At 38.5% G+C, this 24,051-nt stretch overlaps 2 protein-coding genes across 2 annotated transcripts; one reads left to right on the forward strand and one right to left on the reverse strand.

The window, feature by feature from the left end:
• Positions 1 to 424: 424 nt before the first annotated feature.
• Positions 425 to 12,079, forward strand: LOC135465593 (retinoid-inducible serine carboxypeptidase-like). Its single transcript, XM_064742859.1, has 12 exons — positions 425 to 692; positions 1,244 to 1,380; positions 2,294 to 2,383; positions 2,647 to 2,802; positions 3,785 to 3,859; positions 5,385 to 5,495; positions 6,552 to 6,774; positions 6,970 to 7,083; positions 7,697 to 7,759; positions 9,255 to 9,347; positions 9,903 to 10,057; positions 10,998 to 12,079. Exons 1-12 carry the CDS (start codon positions 647 to 649, stop codon positions 11,070 to 11,072), a joined length of 1,338 nt encoding a protein of 445 aa, XP_064598929.1. The 5' UTR covers positions 425 to 646; the 3' UTR covers positions 11,073 to 12,079.
• Positions 12,080 to 15,539: 3,460 nt separating this feature from the next.
• Positions 15,540 to 24,011, reverse strand: LOC135469661 (BUB3-interacting and GLEBS motif-containing protein ZNF207-like). Its single transcript, XM_064748246.1, is given in 10 exon segments — positions 15,540 to 16,544; positions 17,458 to 17,557; positions 17,711 to 17,929; positions 18,929 to 19,049; positions 19,192 to 19,219; positions 20,409 to 20,455; positions 20,457 to 20,655; positions 21,407 to 21,533; positions 21,746 to 21,872; positions 23,874 to 24,011. Coding segments are annotated over 10 exon segments (1,122 nt in total). The 5' UTR covers positions 23,915 to 24,011; the 3' UTR covers positions 15,540 to 16,431.
• Between the last annotated feature and the right edge of the window lie 40 nt (positions 24,012 to 24,051).

Genomic DNA, 24,051 nt, shown 5'->3' on the forward strand with positions numbered 1-24,051 from the left:
TAGTATTTATCTAGCTGGAAATACAAGAAGCTTTGTACGTTAGTTTATTATAAATTCGACCGTTGCATTTCATTAAATTCTTGGGCAGAATGAGAATGACTTTGTTTCATTTAAAATGCAATAACCTGAATGAGGCGATGTGATTTACGAAGAACATCACGAAAAGTGCAAAAATGAAACCATTTCTGCAGTAGGCAGTAATTCACCTAGCTACATGATCTCCCTCCTTATTTAACACTCTGACATTAACCTTGTGGGTCGACCGAACGAATGTCAGAAATATAAAATACTGAGGAAGTGTATTTAACGTTTTTGAATTCAACTGGGATAAGTAGAGACTTTCAGTTCTAGGTTGAGAAGTTCTTGTTGCAGTCACATTAGAGTGATCTCCCTTGATAAATCTGTCTCGCATTAACTACTCAACTTGTGTTCGAGGAAGTGCTGGAGTCACTTTGTGTAATTGGGAAAACGCTAGCCCAGTCCTTGCGGACAGAACACTGGAAAAGTTATATGACCTGTCCACTCCATCAGATTGGAAATCCAGATCCTAGCGGCGTCGTACACCAACCTCACGTGTTAAACATACTCTGCACGTGACGTGATCCATGTTTCATATCATTCATGCTGCACGCACCGCTTGATCAGTATGATGCTCGCAATTCTTTTGCTTTGTGGTTGCATTGGCACGACAGGTATTTCATATAGCGTATAAACTCTGTTTGTAAATACTGTGCACATTTCAATACTTTATAGTTATGTATCAGTATACTGTATATATACTTTATTGGAGACTGTCATATAACAGTTAAACAGATATTCAGTAGTCCGAGACTTTACGGAACCATAAAGTAGACTTGTTGAAAAGAGTGAGTTCAAGACCAGCGCATGCTGGCTTCCTCTCCAGCCGTATGTGGGAAGGACTATCAGCAACCTGCAGATGGTCGTGGGTTTCCTCCGGGCTCTGCCCGGTTTCCACCCACCATAATGCTGGCCGCCGTCGTATAAGTGAAATATTCTTTAGTATAGCATAAAACACCAATCAGATAAACAAATAAATAAATAAATGTTGAAAAGATTTCCCAGCCCTGTATTTAATACAGTTACAAGAAATATGGGCAGAAATGGAAGCGTTTTGTAATGAAATGTGTGTTTGATTTATAATAACCCAGTGTTTATGTAAAGCTGGAGTGCATGCAGCCTGTTCAACATATTGTCTCATTTCTGTAATTATGTCCTTGTTGAGGTTCGTGGAGTGTGTCTAGTGAAGCCAAGCAGCAGTGGGACTATGTGAATGTGCGGCCTGATGCATACATGTTCTGGTGGCTTTACCACACTACTGCACCCTCCCCCCACACGGCTCCTCTCGTCATGTGGCTCCAGGTATCTGAAAGTCACTGCAAGCAAAGAACCAGTTAAGGTTCTGAATTTTTAAATTTGTCAAACTTCTTAAACATTGAACCAGTTTTATTTCAATTCAGTCAAAAATTTGTCCAGTATCTTTGAATCACTGGATTGAAAACCTGTGTTAATATGTTGTGCTGTACGCAGCTGTTTGTATAATACTATATATTATAATCCTATTGTGGCCAAGATGGTCAGTGCGCCAGGGTGGCACAATGATCCAGTCCAAGTTCAAGTCCAGCTCATGCTGGCTTCTGCGAGCAACATGTGGATGGTTGTGGGTTTCCCCTTGGCTCATCCCAGTTTCCTCTCACCACAGTGCTGACCATGCACTGCCATATAAGTGAAATATTCTTGAGTATGGTGTAAAACACCAATCAGATAAATAAATAAATGTAGTCTTGTTGATCTACCAATAAGCTTGAACTAACTAGTATAATGCAAAAGCATATATAGGTAATATGATTAATGACAAATAAAATTCTGTTAAAATCAGTGTTGTTGCATATCTGGTAAATTGGCCTGTTTTACATGCCTTTGCCAAAGTAATGCATACACCTGTGCAGATGTAACATTTTAATGTGACAGTGTTACCAACTGGGGATTTGAACCAGTGATCACTGGGTTACGAGAACATGCTTCTATCATTAGACTAAAGGGAAATTTCCTCCAGCCCCGCCCTGAGGAAGATAGATACAATCTGTTTGTTATGCTTTGTTGTTTATTACTGGCTGATGCAACGTCAGTTAGCACAATCATAAGCACTGGAAAGACCATGCTGTTTCTGGATCTTAAATCCTGATACACATAGCTCTATGATGTATATTTTATGTAGGTAATTTTTAGACTTCACATGTGCCTCATATTTTTGTGTACTTTGTTTTTATTTAAGGGTGGACCTGGTGGATCGTCTACAGGTTTTGGAAATTTTGAAGAAATAGGCCCACTCACTGTTCAGCTCAAACCACGCAACACTACTTGGGTTGTAACATAAAATACTATTATATTAATTCATCAGTAAAGTGCTGTAAAAATTTAATGTTCTGCTAATATCTGAAAAGTATCTACTATTTGACAACAACAATTAAGATTTTAGACAGTAAATAATGAATACAAAAATAAAGTGTATATATTTGCGTTTCTGTTGAAAGTGATGATTTCAAAGAAGGTTTTACTTGTACTAAATAGCATGTGAAAAAACTGGGTACCATTTTGACTGATTAGGGCAATTTTTGCTGGGCTTAGCTCTCTGAAGCTAGCCTTCTGTTTGTAGATAATCCAGTGGGCACAGGTTACAGTTATGTTACAAACAGCAATGCCTATACAACTGATGTAAAGGAGATAGCCCAAGACCTAGTCATCCTGTTTAAGGCGTTTTTACAAAGAGTTCCAGAGTTCCAGGTAAAAGCCAAATGAAAATTCTAGACATTTTTCAGAAAATTTAAGGCAAGACCGTCAATATGTTATAATTCAGATGAAATAGGGAATGCTCTTTGCTGTATACCTCTCACCACTTGATAAACATTATAGGTGACTGGTGATTTTGTTTTCTTCACTAAATGATTGGCATGTTTCTGTCGAAAGATCCAGTTGAGAGGAGTGTGACTTTCTCACACTCCTTTTCTCTCAGGAAAAGTGTAATGTTCTGCTAAAAGAAATTGCTTTCTGGTAGGCTTGTTTGTGTTTTTTTGATGGTATTTGTGTTCACTTTTCTTTCAAAAATAACTGAGTAAATGACTGTTGTGCAGTTGTGAATTCAGTTAAACTTATCTCCCCTAAGTTTAAAATGGCTTATTGATGGCAGATGTGTTAAAATAGTTGTTTGGAACTACATGTCAAATACAACAACATGGCTATCTACTGTCAATGATAATAATCTGACTGACTGCAACTGCCAGAATACAACATCGGCCAATGAGAACACTTGATATTTGTTTACTCAATAAATTTAACCAAGTAAACAAGGGTGAATGGTGACATGTTTTGTGGACACATTGGTGTGTGGTTCATTCCATTACTTGCATGTTGAATGTTATGGACAGCTTACTATACAGTCTTTACACCTCTTATCATTATGTTTGCCTAAAGTTTCTTGATCTCCTATGTACTTTTGTTTTGTTCTCGAGAAAATAATGAGCATGATACCAAAATATTTAGTAGCCAGTCTGCACCCGATATATAGAGTATACCGAAGGTCCTGAGAAATTAATTCTCACAACATTTGAAAGCCATATGATGCTGCAGATATTGTACACAAACTGCTCCTTTTATGATTTTTTGGCCAGAGACACATAAACTAGTACTAAAATCAGTTGTCTGAGGGTTTTGTTAAGATGTACCACCGTACTTGGACACATGCTCAGTAATTTTTGTTCTTTTTCAGACTGTTCCATTTTACATTTTTTGTGAATCATATGGAGGAAAGATGGTGGCTGCATTCAGTATGGAACTTAGAAAGGTAATGGCACATATGGTTTTGTTAGTGGTGGTTAGGGTGCTGGCGCAGCACAGTGAAGATCGTGTTGGCTTCCTCTCCGGTCATATGTGGGGACATGTGCCAGCAACCTGGAGAACATTGTGAGTTTCTCCTGGGCCCTGCCAGATCTGCCTACCATAATGCTGGATACCATGATATAAGTGAAATATTCTTGAGTATGGCGTTAAACATTAAATAAAATTTAAGAAATAATTCTGTGAGGGTATTGCCCCTTTTGTCCTCCGACAGGTACAAAAACTTGGGTTGAAAAACTCTCCATAGCTCCAGAATTTGACCAAGCCAAGAGAGAACCTATCAAATGAGTAGTTTGCCTATGTCAAACAAGCCAATAAATTTGCCTTCTTTTGGGTACTGGACGCAGGGCACTTGGTAATTTTGAAATCAGCTGTATAAGTCAGATAAGCTAAAACCGTAGAATCATGCAGCCATTACAGTGATATGTTGCCTCAGTTCAGATAGAACACGACAGGAATGCATCATATGGCGAATAATAATGGTTCTTCCATCTAAGTTTAGGTGTGGAATTTGTAGGCGAGTAACATAGATTCATGCAGACCCAGATTCCCCCATTACAGTGAACAGGAAGATTGTGATTATCCAGTAAATTTAAATCCAGATGCTGCAATTGTCACAGAGATTCACCCTGACTTAGGTTCTCCCATCTTAATGCAGGTGTGAAATTTGTAGGTGAGTGACATAGATTCACGCAAACCCAGGTTCTCCCATCTTAGTGCAGGTGTGGAATTAGAAGTTAAGACATAGAGTTTCACGCAGACCCAGGTTCCACCATCGCAAGGAACTGGAAGATTGTATTATCCCATGTTGCTTATCCAGTAAGTTTAAGCCCAGGTCTTCCAATCGTTCAGTCAATGATAACATCACATGCAATTGTAACCGCATTCTGTATATAGATGATGTCGATAAAACAGACAAGCTACAGAAACCAAATAGAATATACGTTTCATTTGCTGAACACAGACTGGAAATTCGACCATAACTTCTTGTCTGTCTGCAAAATTCGAACAGTTGTGAGTTTCTGTTTTTCGTCCCACCATAATGCTGGCCACCATTGTAGAAGTTAAATATTCTTGAGTAGGACGGGAAACACCATTCAAATAAATACCGGTAAATAAATAAAAGATCTCTTGGCACATCTTGCTTTTGGTATTGTAAATTAATTTTTCTTGATTTAACTCATTCAGTGTAGGTTAATAGTGGGTCTATGTGTAGGCTGACATTTACCTATTGGAAATGTTAATGTTATAGACAAGCAGTTGTCTCAATACTGGTACTGGACAATAGTTAAAGATGTACATAGAAAAGCACCTAATCTCAGGGCAGAATTAAGTTCTTGTAGTCCAATATCAAGTGAAGTCATGAATAAGCAGACTTAATTAAGTGTGTGGTTGAAATGAAGAAAACAGAGGCAGTCAAAAGTAAAAGACTAGACAGGCTGTGATTATTCAGCATTTTTTTGGTTTTTCAGGCAATTGAAAGCGGTGAGATTAAATCTGACTTCCGTGGAGCAGCTTTAGGGGACTCGTGGATATCTCCCATGGACTCAGTGAATACTTGGGGGCCTTATTTGTATGCAACTGTAAGTCGTAAAGTGTTCTCCTCCCTGAGCTTTCCAATATAACACTACCACAAGCATGGTTACACATGTACACATAGGGTTAAGAGGAACCATATACATCATGATACATGAATGAATCAGTTATGGGTATGTCCAATTGCAAGTACGTACAGGAATGGGTTCAAACCGGAACTCAGACAGGGAATTTGTACATGTATATTCCCGTACTCCATTAGTGAGACAGGCACCGATGGCTCAGTTGGTAGAGCTTCTACTTTGGGGGCAGTAGATCCAGGGCCAATCTTGAGCCTAAGACCTTAAAAGAGGCACTTGTGGCTCGAGTGGGGCCTTCAGTAAGTCATCTTAGTGAAGCAGCACCAGATAAAAGAGCGGTGGAATTCCGTTCTGCAAGAATGAAGCACACTGTACATACATGCACTCTAAGAACTCTTTCATCTTCATATATAAGGGATCATGGATGCTCATATGACTCTTTGCACATTTTGGCATTTATTGAAGACCACTTGTCTTCCACCAACATCGTGTGCATGCATATTTGTGCGTCACATGTGGGAAAGTTCTTCAGTAACTTGCCAAAAGTGGGTGCTTTATATCAGGCACTCCATTTCCTCCACCCATAAAACTGACCACTATTGTATAGTGAATCAATTAAATAAATGTATCGAGGGGTATGACCTAGTATACAAAACAGAGCTAAATACAGTACCAGCAATTTATACTCAATTACTACATATGTATGAAATGACAATCATTTATTTATCCAGTTTTGTCACTTTAGCCATTGACCCTGTTAAATGTCATCATGAATAATGGCCTAGGTATGTTATGATGTCAGACATTCAGGCAGAGCATGGAGCAATTACAGGTGCTAGTCTGTGTCTGTGTTACACTCACTTGAAAATGTTCAAATAATGTTTGAACACAGCATAAGTCTGTGCTGAATGTAGGGGGTGGTATTGCCAGTCCCTCACCATAACAAATTACCACCTCATGCCAGTTATAATGTTAATATCTGTGTTAGCTAAAGATGAGATGGTGTTTGTTTTCTCTCTCTAGTCTTTGGTAGATAGAACTGGGCTGAAGAGAATCCAAGCAGCTGCCCTGAAGACACAAATGCTGGTGGATGCTGGGAAATGGACGGAGGCAACTAACAGTTGGAGCGTTACCGAGGATATTGTGGAGCAAACCACCAATGGAGTGAACTTTTATAATATCCTACAGTGGGGGTCAGCAGAGAGACATACCAGAGCCCCTCACTGGGGAAAACTCTCTCCTCTTGGTAAGATCTTATTGCATGTTACTGATGCACAGCTAGCTATACCATTATGTCTGATCATCATGCAGGAATAAAAAAACCATTTGTTTACAAGTGTTTACGTACTTTTGTTATTGGCATTTGCATGGAACTTGTAGCATTATAAAGTAAGATCCTTATTCTGTACTGTTTTGATGACTATCCCTGGACTATTTCCAGAAAGATTGTATCACAGACATGTCTCCTACATGCAAGCTGATAACCTGGCATCTCTAATGAATGGACCCATTAGACAGAAATTAGGAATCATCCCCAAAAATGTAACATGGGGTGGTAAGTACCATATATTTTTGTATTTTTTCTGTCCTGAGGAGGAAGTGTAAATTACAAAGAGGCCAAAAATGTTCGAAAAATAATAAATAAAGTTTGTTAATGTTTCTGTGGCATACTGGTAGCTGTTTGGAAGCTAAAATGAAGATTTTAGTGAATTGTCCAGTCTGATAACAATCTTACTTACTTTTTTGGCACTAGAAAACCTTTTTCTCAATATTTCAGAATAAGAAGTAGCTTTAAATGAGATTAGATTTTTGCAATGGAATAACTAATTTTCTGGGTTATTCCTACATGATGCACATTGTTGCAGCTCAGTAGGCCTACCGGTATTTTTGTACACAGTATAATGTCTTGCTACCCATTGTGAATAACTTGGATATGGTAGAGTGATCAAGCTATGTCATGCCACAGTGTTTGCTGTGTTTCTTATGGGTTAATTTGGTTGTGTCTTCAAGTCATTAGGTTGTCATGCACTGAATCTTGGCGATGCATAGTGGTTTCAACTTGGCTGAAACAGTTTCTGCCCCCGACAATCCTGGCATCATGATTTTACTTTGCCAAATTTTCAGTGTAGCACATTACATGCAGTTACAAATTATGACTCTGGTTTCAGGGCAGTCCGGTATGGTGTTTACCAAGCAGTCAGGAGACTTCATGAAACCTGTTGTTGACATTGGTGGGTATTCTTGGTTATCTTGACATTGGTGGGTACATGCAGTAAAGAACTTAAAATTTTGCCCATTACCAAGTTGCACATTTTAGTGGTTTCTGTTCTGCTTTGGGAGTTATTTTGCCCTAAGAAAGATGTGTTAAGATTTGTTTCCAAGGTGGAAAGATAACCTACTGGAAAAATCTTAGTTTCAGCACCAACATTAATAGTCTGCAACATTTATTTGCCTCTATAAATGCAGTTTTTAGGACGGATTTCACAGGATATAAACATTGATGTGGACACTGGTTGGCAGGGTCTACAGTACATTCTTGGCATAATGTTGACACTGGTGTGAAAAAACAAAAGGCTACGTCTGTGGTGCTTGAATATTTTACATCCAGATGAAAGATTTACAAACCCTGCTACCAGTTTTAATTGATAGATCCTTACAGCAAGTGATTTCTCATATCACAGTGGTGTTCTGGCCTGTACATAGCAGTACCATATTTAAGCATAGTTTTCTTTCTTTACCAAACCTGAAGAGTATGTACATCAAAGGTCATGTATGTGAAAATGTTAGAAATGTGTTTTCGTTAAAACAGCTGAAGTCCCCCTTTTTCATAATTTGCGTAAGCACAAACACATACATAGGATTTTATTTCCAAACTTTTTTTTAAAGAAGGTCAGTTCAGAATGCAGGATCTGTCGTACCATATATACTGTGCCAGCTGAAGATAAACAGTAACCACGATAAATTCCTATAAAGTAACCATGATAAGTACGGTTATATGAAATTCTGGTATAGTATGCCAAATGGACATACTGGAAAGGTTTTTGTTTTAGATTTAATAGCCTGGGCTGTATTTATTCAACAGTTTTGGAAATCATTGTATTGCAAAGTAACTTATCCGCTTGTATAAACTTAGCCACTGGTTTTCATTACATACATGTATAGTGCATGCTGACATACATACATACATGTGTAGTGCGTGCTGACATACATACATACATACATGTATAGTGCATGCTGACATACATACATGTGTAGTGCACGCTGACATACATACAGGTGTAGTGCATGCTGACATACGTACAGGTATAGTGCATGCTGACATATATACATGTATAGAGCATGCTGACATACATACATGTGTAGTGCATGCTGACATACATACCTGTGTAGTGCATGCTGACATACATACAGGTATAGTGCATGCTGACATACATACATACATGTATAGTGCATGCTGACATAAAAGTATGGTGCATGCTGACATACATGTATAGTGCATGCTGACATACATACATGTGTAGTGCATACTGACATACATACCTGTGTAGTGCATGCTGACATACAAGTATGGTGCATGCTGACATACATGTATAGTGCATGCTGACATACATACATGTATAGCACATGCTGACATATATACATGCATACTGCATGCTGACATACATACATGTATAGTGCATGCTGACAAAGTGAATCATTAATGTTTATCCGTTTTCCTGTTGTCAGTGGAATCCCTCATTCAGAACTGCTCTGCTCTTGGAAGCTGCTTGGACATCGTGGTTTACAGTGGACAACTGGATCTTATTGTCGATACAGCAGGTTGGAGTCCATGTCAATTCTTATCTACTCATAATTTATTTATAACAACAGGTCTTATCTTTAAACATCTTCATATGCAAGCAACACAGAATATTCATGGAAGGGCAGGCTGGAATGTAAAGGTATTTTTCTATTGACGGTGTATTACATGATCAATCACAACACAATCATGATGGGGGAAAGGCCTACACATGCATACAACTCATCGTCTGAAAACTCAGAATCTGAAGTGTGGTCAGTGCAGTCAGTGTAATGTATAGTGACTTCAATGATGGCCCCTTGTTCAAATTGATGGAGCAGTATATTTGCTTTTATGTAGCTAGAATACACCTTGAACTGACATGTTTTGGTAGAAATTCCTAGGTCAAAAGGCAAGCCAACCTAGCCGGTGGTCAGCTGCATCATTGCTGAGGTACTGGAATCCGACTGGAGAGAGGCTAGAGCTGTAAATCTCTAAGTCTCTTTCTGCAGCCTTTCTTATAACACAGTGCTGTAACAGGTTATAATCTTTGTAATTAGAACCATTAATGATATTGCCTTTTTTCCTTCTGGTAGGTACAGAGGCTTGGGTTGAAAAACTCTCCATTGCTCCAGAATTTGACCAAGGCAAGAGAGAACCGATCAGAGACCCTGTATCAAATGAGCAGTCTGCCTATGTCAAACAAGTCAAGAACTTTGCATTTTTTTGGATACTGGATGCAGGGCACATGGTAAAGTTGAAATCCCATTTCTGTCATTTACAGACAGCTTGAAAATGTCAGTTATTAGGCATGAATACCTAAAATCTCAGACAAATCAACCAGGAAGTATACATCAAGATCCAATTTGAGATCCATAATACTAGAATGTATTGTTAAGGAAGGGGTGCCCACGTATAAAGTTCAGACATTATATAAAATCATCCTGGCCAGACCAACCAATATTCCTGTAAAATGCCAAACACTGTCAGTGCATGTCAAATTTAGGGAACCTTATATTTAATAGCATTGATATATGTATTCTGGTCATGTTGAACTCTTCACACTTACATGTAGCTGTATCTGCTACGATCTGTGGAAAATTCACTGCGAAGTGTTCATGGTTACAGTACTCAAGATTGTCGTCTTGATACTCGGCCATGCCGTGGCAAGCAATGATTAAGGCCTGACCTTTCAACATGCGACTTATTCTTGTGTGTGTGTGCTTGGGGTTTTACGTCATACCTAACTCCTGTTTTGTGCTGGCTACATAATATGTTTCGTCTGGTAGGGTCTCCATGAAGCATATCATATCAGTACTTGCCAGATCTAATGCCAGAAAAAAAATTGATGTTCGCTTCTTTTGCATTCTGTATTTGGCTAATTTTGCTCATGACCAAGTTGTACTCATTTTGCTGGATTTGTAGAACTGTAAGAAAGGTGCTGTGAGGTTTGTTTAGACGGTAGGATGATGTCTTACTGGGCAAACGTAAATTTTAGCCCGAAAAGCAATATTTTAGGAGATGTGATGGTGGGAAGGGTGCTATTTTTAGGGCAAACACATATCTTACATACATGTATATCTTTTTTTATTTTCAGTAGGTGAAAATAAATTTATTATTGTTAGCCAGTTTATAATTTAGCTTCCAGATTACACACCACAAGTCAAACTTAATATTCTTGCCTCCCCCAGGTTCCTGCAGACAACGGAAATACAGCCCTGGAGATGTTACGAATGGTTATTCACAAAGAAAGAAATACATTGTGAGCCCTTCCAGTGGATTACTAGGACTTTTCACAAGTATCAATGTTATCAGTAAATAGAATTCTTCTTTTTTTCTTTGAACTGCTGACTTTTTAACAATCCCACCACTCTGACAGTGATATTAGTGTAAAAAAAAATATTTTGATCAAACATTTTGTACTGGTGTTTATAGCATACATGCTATTGCGCTGAAATTTGACAGTAAATTGGATATGATAACTTTTGATACAACTGCTGTTTTTAAAGTTTATGTTTTGTGAGATTTCATTACAGATATTTCTTGCAAAACTGGCTGTTACTTCCACGTGTACAATTCGGCTGTTTTGCACAATCTTGTGAACTGTACGATTCTTTCAAAACTTTCTGAGAACGATAGAAGCTATATCCTGGTGTAAGCCTGTGACTCCATCCTGCAGGCATCTTCGCCAAATTAGAACCAAATGCTTTGCAACCTCTGCTCTTCAGCCATGAAAAGATTGGTTACATGTGACCATTTGTCAATCGCACCATCCTTGTTACTCTGGTTTTGATCACTATACTGTAGCTTTAATGAAGTTGTCTGGAAAAATCTTTTACTACACACTGACTTTTTGTCGCTAAAAGCATGTCAAGATGTAATAATGTGCAACATGACTGATCATAATTCGTTTGTGAAGGGCTTGTGCACATGGGAAAACAGCATACATGTATGTACATATCTTTTTCTGCTACAATTACTAGGTCACATAGTTACAACATTATAGTAAATGGCCAAAGATTTCACCCAAAAATGCATTTGTAGATCCAAATAAAAATTGTAAAATATTACTTTTGTTGCTGAAACATTTTTACAGAAGGGTATTATACTACCTGTGAAAACTGTGGTACAGTCACAGGCAAAATTTACTGTATTTATATCATTGGTTTTTTACGCCATACTCAAAAATATTTCACTCATATTACAGCGGCCAGCAATATATGCTGGAAAGAAACTAGAGAGATTTCAGAAGAGTGTACATGTAGCAGCACCGACAAAATCACTAAGCAGATATACTTCTTCCACTCTAAACTGATCACTGTTGTGTAAGTGACATGATCTTGATTATGCAAGTAATCAGACTCTTGTAACTCCTAACATGTAGGAAATTCATCACATTCTGTAGAACCCAACTCATAAAGAATAAAAATACCTGGCTTTTCTTTCTGAACCAAGCCAAGAAGGTAATTAAGTGAATAAAAGTTAAACGACCAACAAAGAATTTCTGACAAATAAGGATTTTATTATGTGAAAGTGCTACTCGTCAGTTAACTTGAAGGTTCAAATCGCATTCATCATTACTTTGGTCATAGCATGCAGTGCGTGTTCCTGAAGCAATGCAGTGGTTTTTGACAGTTATGGATTACTGCAACAAGCCACAGATGCGATATCTCCTAGTATGCTTTAAACTAGTATGCTGACTGCCCATTTGTAAGTCTTAGCCATAACCCAATTCTGCATTCATCCTGAAATATACCATTTTCTGTACAGTTGCAATGTCCTGATGGTTATTTTATATACACTAGCCATGGGGCTTGGGAATGGGGAACATTGATGAGCCGCCAGCACCTGAAATCAAACAAGCCATATCACTGGGTGGAAGACTTCACCATGTGGTAACTCATTAAGGGCTCTTGAGCATGTGAGTCAACATATACATGTGAATTGCCATGCAAAATGTTAGTAAGGTGAAGTGAACTTAAGATTTGGTAACAAGGCTACAAAAGAGCTTGCCTCTGCGAGATACATGAATGCCAAGCTTCAAGTGAATATATATATATATATATATATTTTTTTTTTGATTGGTGTTTTACCCATACTCAAGAATATTTCACTTATACGACGGCGGCCAGCATTATGGTGGGTGGAAACCGGGCACAGCCCGGCGGAAACCCACAACCATCCGCAGGTTGCTGCCAGACCTTCCCACTTACGGCCGGAGAGGAAGCCAGCATTGAGCTGGACTTGAACTCACAGCGACCGCATTGGTGAGAGGCTTCTGGGTCATTACGCTGCGCTAGCGCGCAACCGACTGAGCCACGGAGGCCCTGAATATATATTTAAACATTTACCTTTAAACACAGAGACGTGAAGTCAAGAGTTTTGTAATTTGCAGTAATTAATACAAACGAAGGGCATACACACAATGGAATATCCTCCTTGTGTTATTATGCTTACATGTACATGTAAGTAAATCCTGAAGTCACCACAGCAGGATACTTAATATTCCAACTGGCTGTTGGTGCGTAACAGTAGTTTAAAGCCGTTTTTAAGCCCCAAAAACAAAGCTGAGCATTTTTTTGGTACTTTTTTTCTTACTATTGGGACATATCATATACTACATATTAAGAAATAAAAACTAAGCAATTCATGTATCCGCTGAAGAATTAAACTCAACCATGCTTATTATTGGAGTGCACCACGTCTCATCCTCTTTCAACATGAAGAACCCAGTTAAATACTAGTACGATGCCAATCACAATGGTTTATGCAGAGTAAACAGCATTTGTGAAAATCTTAGCCCCCATGACAGTGTTCGTACACCTGTAAAATATCAGTTTTTCAGATGCCAAATTACATTTTCCAGGCTACTTTGAATAAATATACCAAAGTTTATATTCAAGCTTAAATGTAGAATGACCTTATAAAGTGAACATTCCCATTAATACTCATCACTGCGATGCTGGGAAATAACTTCACCTCAAGAATGTCCACATACACTAGAGAATAGCTCAGGTTGGTCCAATAATCTGTTGATAGATCAGTCTGCAGATGCAGGCCGATTCTTAATTTCAAGGCTTTTCCGAGCCCAACCACAAAAAAAACCTCTTTTCCCAGGCTTTTCAAGTTACTTTTAATTTCCTGGCTTTAGATGGTTTTTAAAGTCCTGTGAACCCTGAAAATACAATTAAAATCTGTCTGCTGTGTTGTATGTTTTGGTTGCAAGACAAACTACACAACTGCGTTGTATTAATCCAAAATGTAGCCCCGGGTAAGCTAACACACTTTGCCAGGTAGCCTCTTTGACAAATCCTGAGATGCAAAAACGTAATCTGGCCAAAAACAATCCGGATTCAAACACGACCAGAGTACTCAGAACTGGGGCTGTCAAGAATGTTTGGTCAGCCCCACCCATTACATTACGGTTGACTGCACTGCATACAGAGAGCATACCTTGGGATCACGCATATTCTTATGGATTTCTTAGAACCCTACTATTCAATGAATTCTGCTTTTATCAGTCATTATTTCAGCCATCATGAATCACAACACATTATATGACAAATCCGGCATAATGAGAAGTCTACATTGCCTTTTTAGGCTCATGCGAGATAGGTTAAATGTTTGTCATTACTGGATAAAATTGAAGACTAAGGTGGACATCTTCTCAGAAGATGATATTCATAAGCTTTAGATTTTGGTTTAGTCCTTAAGGCAGACAGTAAATTAAGAAGCCTGATAAATGATTGACTGATCAGTGTTTAATTATATACCCAATGCCTGGTGGAAAAGGCCACCCTGTCATACATGTACATACCTGTGTAACACTGGTACATGTAGCTTGATTAGTACTGTAGATCACAGATCAAGCCAGGTGAACTCCTTCTAAACCATAACACCTGACACCTGTATTACTGTATTCAAAAGACAATGATTACCAGCAGTTTCAATCATCTCCAGTTTTTAATGTACCACTTACGTTTTACGAAAGCCCAAATAATGCCTATTCAGACTTAATGTGTGTTCAATATGTAGGAAACCTGTGATTTGGAAAGTTGCCAAGACTGGACAAAATGAAGTGTTAAATCAGATTTTTGGAAGAGAAGATAATTTCTTGATATTTGGTTGTTTGGGACAGGCTTTTACGGCAGAACTGACAAGATAGGTTTACTATGTGTCACATTCTCTGAAAGTTGCTTTTAGTACTGTCTGTTCACTCATAGCAACAGTAAATGTTGGTAATCAGAGAAGGAAAAAAAAAAGATTTACAAAAAAAGGAAATGTCGCCAACATTTATGCTGGGGGTCTCTAGGCCCAACAGCAAGGCACAGCTAATGCCCTACTGTGACAAGACTTGCCTTCAAGTCAAGAGCCAGAGTCTACGGACGGACTGTCACGTCTTCACAAGGCCACAAAATCTGCACCAAAATAACCAGGCCAATACATTAAACTTAGAACATGAATCCCTTTTGTTAAAACGAAATGGAATTATCACTTGGCTCTGAACTGAACAACATGTTACAGGTACTTGTGAAATGAAAATGGTTAATACTATGATGATTCTAGTTTTAGGAGAGTGTGAACGTGCAGAAAACTACACATATTGTGATGAATACACTGTCACCAACTTATGTTGGGGGCAAACGTGCCCAACAGCAAATCTGTGTTTTTCTGCTGTGACAAATTGTCCAGAACAATCATTCTGCATGATAGTGTGGGAAGAATAGATCATTCTGCATGATAGTGTGGGAAGAATAGATAATGATGATCATCACCAACACAATGTTGGGGGCATGTAGCCCAACAACAAGCATCAGCTTGCTGTGATGTTTTTCACTTGCCTGTTTTGGGTAGAGAGCCCATCAATACAAGCCACATGTGGTACTTTGAATCAAAAAAAGACAATCAGAATCCTACCTTAAATTCTGAAGAGATGGAATAGCCACTCTACTTTGTGCGAAAATGTTGAAACAAAAAAGCAACAGAAACAGAGAATTGACAAGCTTAATATAAAACATGACCAGAACAGTTATTTGAGCAGCTGGCATCATTACATCCCATTGAGGCTTCCAAGCATTTCTTTAATTACCTATTTGTGAAGTATTCTACAAACCTCAACATCGCATTTCAAAATCATTCCATACAAAGCCAAACAAAAGTAAAATGTTGACATTCTGTTTTATTCATACAACAACTTGATCTGTACAAACCTGAACCTTTGTGTCTCACCATAAACTTTCACCACTTTGGCATAAAAAACACCACAGGTTAACAATGTACAACAGAATCCCCAATTGTTACAAATCTCCCCAAATCTGCAACTTTTAAAAAATGACTTACCGCATTCAGAAGATGGTGAATGAACTTGGTACATGTATGTTACTTTTAATTCAATCTTACCTTAGCAGTGTGCTTCTTAAAAACAGACAAAATCGAGCTATACACATAATCATTACATATACCGTTATGAATGAAGAGACAAATCCTGTCGTGATGAAATGTGTAAAATTTAAAATGACAAGTCGATGGAATTCATTTTTAGTGTATGTACCTATGTACATATATATATATACATATGCAACTGCAACAACTAAACTGATCCACCTGCATACAATGACTTCTGATTTAATACCGTCCACCCTGGGGCAGAGGAGGTCTAGGCATGCCCTGCTGGAACTGCATGCCAAACTGTGGCGGACCAGGCATACCCATTGGCCGCATGTTACCCATCACAGGTCCTGAGTAAAACAGAAGACAAACATCAAAAACATTTCACACGGAAAAGACTCGGAAATTACACCAACATGACAAACTCACTGCCTGACATTTCACTACCTCTTACGACTGAACCTCCACGTCAATTCCTTGATGATCTTTTCAGCAGGTAAATGTATAATATAGCAATATATATGTTTAACAATCTAATATTGGTACATCCTGTATGCTCGTCACTACACTGACCTATGGCAGCAAAATCTGAATTATTCCTTTCGTGGAAGATGGATGCCGCCAATTGTGTTCATTTGCCGCGTCTTTCAATACCAGATGTTTCAACCTGCAGACGGTAATGGGTTTCCCTGGTTTTCTCCTACCTTAATGTTGGCCACCATCGTAAAAGTGAAATACTGACTACGACATACTCACCACCAATCAAATAAATAAATAAAAAAATTACAATTTGTGTAAGATTAGCAATAGCTGTGTGATTTAAAGTTATTGTTCCACAAGTATTTCTTATTCCCACTCTCAAGCTCTCGAATAGCACATTTTATAAACCCTGCAGCGATTAACCTAATCACAGAGATATATTGATCTCAATATTAATCGGTTAAATCTGCTATTTTTCATCCTATATTTCATTTATTTATTCATTGGTGTTTTACATTGTACTTATATGACCGCTGCCAGCATTATGGCAGGAGGAAATTGGGCAGAGCCCTGAGGATACCCACAGCTATTAATAGGTTGATGGCAGGCCCTTACGAAGTATGACCGGAAGTCATGCTAACCACTTGCAAAATATTAAGAAGTCAGGAAAGCATACAAATTGCGATAATCTTGCACAGTTTTTCTTATGTTCACTCTTAAGGTGAACTACAGATGACTATTACCAGATCTGTTAGTCACACAATGAAATCCATCAAAATATACCTGGTGCCATCATGTTTGGAGCAATCATTGTTGTAGGGGTCCCACTTTGAACATGCCCACCAAAGTTTTTGTATTTTGGTAATGTTGCCCTCAATTCCTCCTACAAGACAGAAAATAAGCACACTCATGATTTCCATCCAAAAAACAAAACTAAATGATTCACCCAATTTCATTCAGTACAATGTGTATTTTAAACTCTGAAACACCTTGAAACTGCCTGTATGGTCAAAGTTACAAAAGAATCAGAACTTACCAACGAAATATCTTCTTCAGGGTGCATGAGTTTAGAGACCAAACCTGAGCTGGATTCTGGCTTTTTGACTGTTGGGGCCCCTGTTATTGTAGCACTGGAGGAGGTGATAGAACCTGCTGTTGAGGAGTAAGCTGGGAAAGTTGGTTTCACAGGACCAATCCCTGCTCCAGCTATGCTGGTGGGTTTAAAGTCTGGACCAACTGCTGTGGAGGGCTGGGACTGTTGAAAAAGAACAAGGAAATTTCAGTAAGAACTTTTAACACCTCATGACAATATCCAATGGTCTTAGGTTTCACTGTTCAGTATGACCAAATTTGAAGAATATCAGTTTACTTAAAGGAGAAGAAAACTTAAACACTTGACACTATAGGCTGAAAAGAGCACATTTTTTTTCTGGTGGTGCCCCTGAATAATTTTGTGATTTTTCCTCACTAGACATGTAAAGCCTGAAAATGGCAAAGCTGGCATAAATCGCTGAGTTAATTGTGTCCTCCATCTTTACAACCCTGTAATTTATGTTGGAGGTGCGTTGCCTCTCAGCCAATGAGAGTTGTTAAAACTGCCGACTTATTCGTGTAAACTTGGAACCTACGTCCAACATTCCGGTTTCTCGATTGTCAGCGGAAAACGAACTGTACTGTTTGCTACCTTTTGGGAAGAAGAGTTCTACTGGAAATGTACGAACTGCACTTCGGCGGTTTCTGATGGCAATTCTCCTCCTAACACAGAAGATTTCAGGACTAGTTCTTAGGCAAAATGGGGTCGCCCACAGCAGATTTTGGCACTGACTTTATTTATAATTTATCAACTTGAGGTACACATTGGAATTTTTTTATGGCATGCACCTGTGAGGAAATACTCTTTTCAACGGTATGTGTTTGATATTTACATTTTCTTCTCCTTTAAGAGTGAATCAGATATCTGGATATCATATCTACCTGTCACAGAGCAAAATGGTAAATGGCAATGATTGATTTCATTATGAACAGCTGTTGCTGTCAAATTGTTGTCGTAAAAGAGAAATGTGACCAAATCAGTTGTGACCTGAGACATAATGGTGCAGGGAACTATGATGTGACAAGGTTTATGATTTATTCAAGGCGAAACCACCACTGAAGAGTATAAAATCATAGGACAGGTTATAACACACGATATACTTGTAACCGTTCTGATATAGAGGTGTGGTGGGATGAGATATCAAGATAACTAGAATAGTACCTGAGCAGCAGACGGGAATAAGGGTTTATTTGGGCCACTGTGCATTGTAGTGGGCTGGGAGACTGGCATCATCGGGCGTGGTGGCATGTGCATCCCAGGCGGGGGACGGTTTCCCGGCATGCTACAAGACAAAACACTTACTAGCATCTGGCTGTCTAAGCAGGCTCAATTCAGAATAGGAGCAAAGGTAAATTCAAAAAGTCTTTAATAAAAAGTTGTTGCAGAACAACTATATCATCATATAGAACATACTCAGTACTCACCCCATTGGTCCCATTGGGCGCATTGGGCCTGTGAAGAGAAAAAAATACTTAGGTCAACCCTTTATTTAGCTCGGTTGCATTCAGCAGTTCTGTTTGCAGACATTTTATTGTGTTCAGACTACAATGTATCTACATTCATATAACATTGGTGGACATGTTTCAACTTCTATATAGAATAATCATTATATTTATTAGATTGGTGTTTGCTCAAGACATTTTCACTTACTATATATGACTTTCTGACTTAACCCCGCAGCTGAGGCCACGGGACTCACAGTCCCAACAAGCCAGCAAGGATTTACAAGGCAGGGCTCCTATTTCACCAGGACTGTAATTCTCAAATAGTTTTGTGAATCAAACTTATTTGAATGTTTATGGATTCTCATAAAGAAAGAGTAAAAATAAATATTTTACTGAAAAGGAAGAATGGTGGTAAGAAATGTCTAATTTTGAATTTAAGGACATATAAGTGATCAGCAAGGTCTTTATGTCTAAAAAATTACTGTATTTCACCTTAATTTATTTATTTGATTGGTGTTTTACGCCATACTCAAGAATATTTCTCTATTTGCGACGGCAGCCAGCATTATGGCGGGAGAAAACAGGGCAGAACCAAGAAGAAACCCACGACCATCCGAAGTTTGCTGTCAGGCCTTCCCATGTACAGCCAGAGAGATGCCAGCATGAGCTGGACTTAACTCACAGCGACCGCATTGGTGAGAGGCTCCTGGGTCATTACGCTGCGCTAGCGGGCTAACCAACTGAGCCAAGGAAGCCCCATATTTCACCTCAAGTAATTTTCAAGAGACGCATTTTGCTTGTTTCTGACTGGTTATCCACTTTTTTGTGAAGTTTGATAAATTTCTTACTAAAAAAAACTTTAATGTTGGCATCAAAAGTATCATTTTACGTCCTCCAGATGCTTCTGAAAGAGCATTTTCACTTACAAAACTTTAGGTGAAATTCATTATTTCTAATACAGCTTACATTCTAATTCCCAAAATATTTTTGTAAATCAAAGTTATGGGAATGTTTATTTGCATTGAGAACAGGGATTACTTAATGAATATAAGGGATAATACACAATTGGATTCCCATGTTTTTCCAGTTTCCGAAAAATGAGCTCTGTGAGGCACCCTTCAGAAGATTTATTCTTGACAGGTTTTAATGCAAAGATGGAAGAAGAATCTAGAGTAATTTATTACACGTATACTTACCCATTGGTGGCATTGGGCCCATGGGACCTCTTGGCCCCATTGGGTCCCATTGGCATGTGACCCATTGGACCAGGTCCAGGAGGTGGCATTGGGGGCATACCTTGGGGCCCAACTGGGGGCATATTAAAGGCATTTGGTGGCATTGGGGGCATGCCATTGGGAAACACTGGACTTGGCCCTGGCATTGGGTTGGAGGTTTCCTCTTCCTCATCAGAATCAGCCTGCCCAGGTTGCCTTCGCTGACCATCTGGAACAAATTTACATACATATTATGTAGTAAACATAATACTAAGTTCAATGTGCCTGAGCAGAAGGTTTCCTTAACACCTATATGAAATGCACTCAGAAGAAGGTTAGCACTTCACAATGGATATAATCAGTAAATCAGATATTCCCCATTGCTTTAGTCATCATTGTGCCAGCAAAAAAAATATACTGAGAAGTGAGTGAGTGGAGTGGCTAATACATCAATTTTGATTTAACACTCGGGCAAAGCTACAATGACTATAATTTAAAAACAAATACCAAGGCTTATGAGAAAGCCAATATTTAACAATAAATGCTGTTGATCCGTCTAAAATTCATGACATATACAGAGGTGACAAAAGAGAGCAACAGCATGAAATATCATGGGGTTTTTTTGCGCATTTTCTCCATTTTTGGGGGTGGAAAAGACTTTAACATATTATTTTTGGTGTTCGTTGTGCAATCCAATATTGCTGAACCTTGTTTGCAATCTCAGGATTTAACTAGGTACAAAACAAAGGTTCAGTGGTATCGGATTATACAACAAACACTGCTGCTACTTTGTTAAACCCTTAATTACAGGATCACATATTGAATCATAATGAAGCTATAGGTGTTTGGCTGTATATTACTTTGTAGCTTTCATCTAATAACCAATCATAGTGATAGTCAATTTTAGGGAGGCTTTTTTTTCTTTATCATTCTTGATTTACTGTGACCTTCTTTATTTTCTACCTCAACTTCAAAGTTACCTGACTTATTTCGTTCATGATTCTTCAAATCTTCTTCTGGTATTCCTTCCATTCCATAAATCTCTATCTCAATATTGTTTCTACCGGGGATAGCATTTGGAACTTTGTCTACCTTTTCTTTATGAACCTACAAAGTAAAAATCACATTAACATCATGGAATGTGCTGAAGTCATAATTCCAAGTCATAAAACACATTTGTTTTCTGTAGGTTGTAAAAAAAAAAAAAAAACAGCAGAAGCAAAATCATGTTATATGTAAACTTAACTTCGCTTGGTACATTTATAATACAGAAACAGCTATAATGGCCTGTTAATCTTGTAATTATTCGATTTACATACCTGCATGCAATGTATGGAGAGTCCAGGGCCTGTGTATAATTTCTTGTGACATATGTGGCACTTAAAATGCTTTGCTTTTTGATGTTGTAGAAGGATTTTTTCATCGTCGAATTCCCGGTTACAATACTTATCAACAGTTAAGGAAACACATACAGTATATATATGATATTAAAAAAAAGTTACGATGACCAAGTTTGCCCATCATGAATACGTTATTTTACTGAATACCACCATAATATAAAAATGAAGGATGGGGGAGGGGACTTAAGAGATGGTGGATTATCAAAGATCATCACCATTGGGTTTGCTTTACTATAGCTTGAATAAATCATAAGGTTTAAAGCTATCATAATCTCTCTAGGCGACTTGAAAATGAAGTGAACCATGCAGTCTGCTCATGCCCATACAGGCATATATATATATATATATATCTATCTATATATCGCATTTTCGGTTTACATGCGACCACATGCAACATTTCACAACCTGTCACTTTGCAGGCTTTTGTCAATTTGTTTTCATTTTAAGTTCATATAATTTATTTATCTGACTAGTGTTCCACACCGTACTCAAAAATATTTCACTTATATAACAGTGGCCAGCAATATGGTGGGATGAAACCGAGCAAAGTCCGAGGGGAACCCATGACCATGCATAAGTGCATATTGTACTTTACTGATTACACTTCTACTTCACATTATAAGCTTCCAAGGCAACTTTTTTATCTACCTATGCATTTTGAGCATCACCATGGCATACTCAAGAAAGGTAGCGCAATATTGTTAGCTCATGTAAATTTCACAACATGATTGATATAACAAAAGTGAATTGAGCTCAAAACATCTAAAATGCCTCAGCTTAGGGATTCTGCTGACAAGGTACCTGATTTTGGCTAAATACAAATAAAATTAGCTCATTCTAACTCTCCTTACATAGATTTTTTTTTTTTTTTTTTTTTTGATTGGTGTTTTACGCCGTACTCAAGAATATTTCACTTATACGACGGCGGCCAGCATTATGGTGGGTGGAAACCGGGCAGAGCCCGGGGGAAACCCACGACCATCCGCAGGTTGCTGGCAGACCTTCCCACGTACGGCCGGAGAGGAAGCCAGCATGAGCTGGACTTGAACTCACAGCGACCGCATTGGTGAGAGACTCCTGGGTCATTACGCTGCGCTAGCGCTTTAACCGACTGAGCCACGGAGGCCCCTCCTTACATAGAGCTCAGGCATATTGATCTACAAGGAAAATTTCATAGAGCTTTAAACTCATAACCTTTCTCACTATATGTTTCACTTGGTATACACCAATTCCTTGAAAAATCATGGCAGATACTGTTATTGTCAAGGCTCCAATGACGCTAGTGTAAAAGTCCAGTTGTGAAATGTAACTCTGAAATCGAGCAAAGAAGTTATGAGAGTTATGGAGAAAAATGACCCCAAATGTGTCAGACTGACAGTAAGGAACATCTACTGCTGTTCACACGACCAATAAATCTTCCCTAGCATACACTGATGTCAGCCAATATTTCTACAAATTAACTAACCTCATCTTATGTTGGCCTGACCCAAAATAGTCCTTGGCAAAAACACATATTGAAAAAAAGTACATTTTTTGGGTCTACCCTACTGCGACCACCACCTTAAAAACTCACTAAATGCAATGAAACAGGCTTGGGAACTGATTATTTTTTCATGAACAGTCATGCTTGCCAAGGACCATTTTGGTTCAGGGTCTCACAACAGCTTGGTTAATTACAGACCATATGATTTAGGCCAATTTATGCAAAGGAAGATCTAATGCCCGTGTGAAGGGCGGTAAATGTTCTTTACCATTAGTCAGACACATTTGGGGCTGTTTCTGTGTATATCTTTCGCAACTGCGTTCTCGATTTCAGAGTTACGTTCCGTAACCTAGAGACAGTTTAATTATGTGGGGAAGAGCCTACAAGGACAGAACGGTCAACTTCACAATTCTGAGATCCCTTTATATATCAGTAAACCTGATAAACAGTGTAGCTGTTCTGTGACGAAATGTTGTTGTTGTTCTTCTTCTTTCTGAACATTGGCTGAGGCCAAAACGATTTCGCAACAACTCGACTAACAAAGCCCATAAACAAAAAGGATATCAACACCAAGGTTTCATCTGCTTCTTCTTTTTTCTACCCATCGTCGTGGTTACAGCGTACCCTGATGGTCCTGTTAATCAAGGAAATAGAACAAAATAACGTAGCAAGAAGATACGCCTTCCGGCGACAAAAGGGCGAGGTATGATGATGACGTCACGGCTAGCCTAAATTGCCCGGA

This window comes from Liolophura sinensis, chromosome 1 (genome assembly GCF_032854445.1).
Source record: "Liolophura sinensis isolate JHLJ2023 chromosome 1, CUHK_Ljap_v2, whole genome shotgun sequence".
Taxonomy (NCBI): domain Eukaryota; kingdom Metazoa; phylum Mollusca; class Polyplacophora; order Chitonida; family Chitonidae; genus Liolophura; species Liolophura sinensis.

Excerpts from the sequence above, each read along its gene's own strand:
- LOC135465593 (XM_064742859.1), top strand. The coding sequence starts at position 647 with ATGATGCTCGCAATTCTTTTGCTTTGTGGTTGCATTGGCACGACAG. Across the intron at positions 2,803-3,784 it reads AAAGAGTTCCAGAGTTCCAG|ACTGTTCCATTTTACATTTT; the intron begins GTAAAAGCCAAA and ends GTTCTTTTTCAG. Across the intron at positions 6,775-6,969 it reads GGGAAAACTCTCTCCTCTTG|AAAGATTGTATCACAGACAT; the intron begins GTAAGATCTTAT and ends GACTATTTCCAG.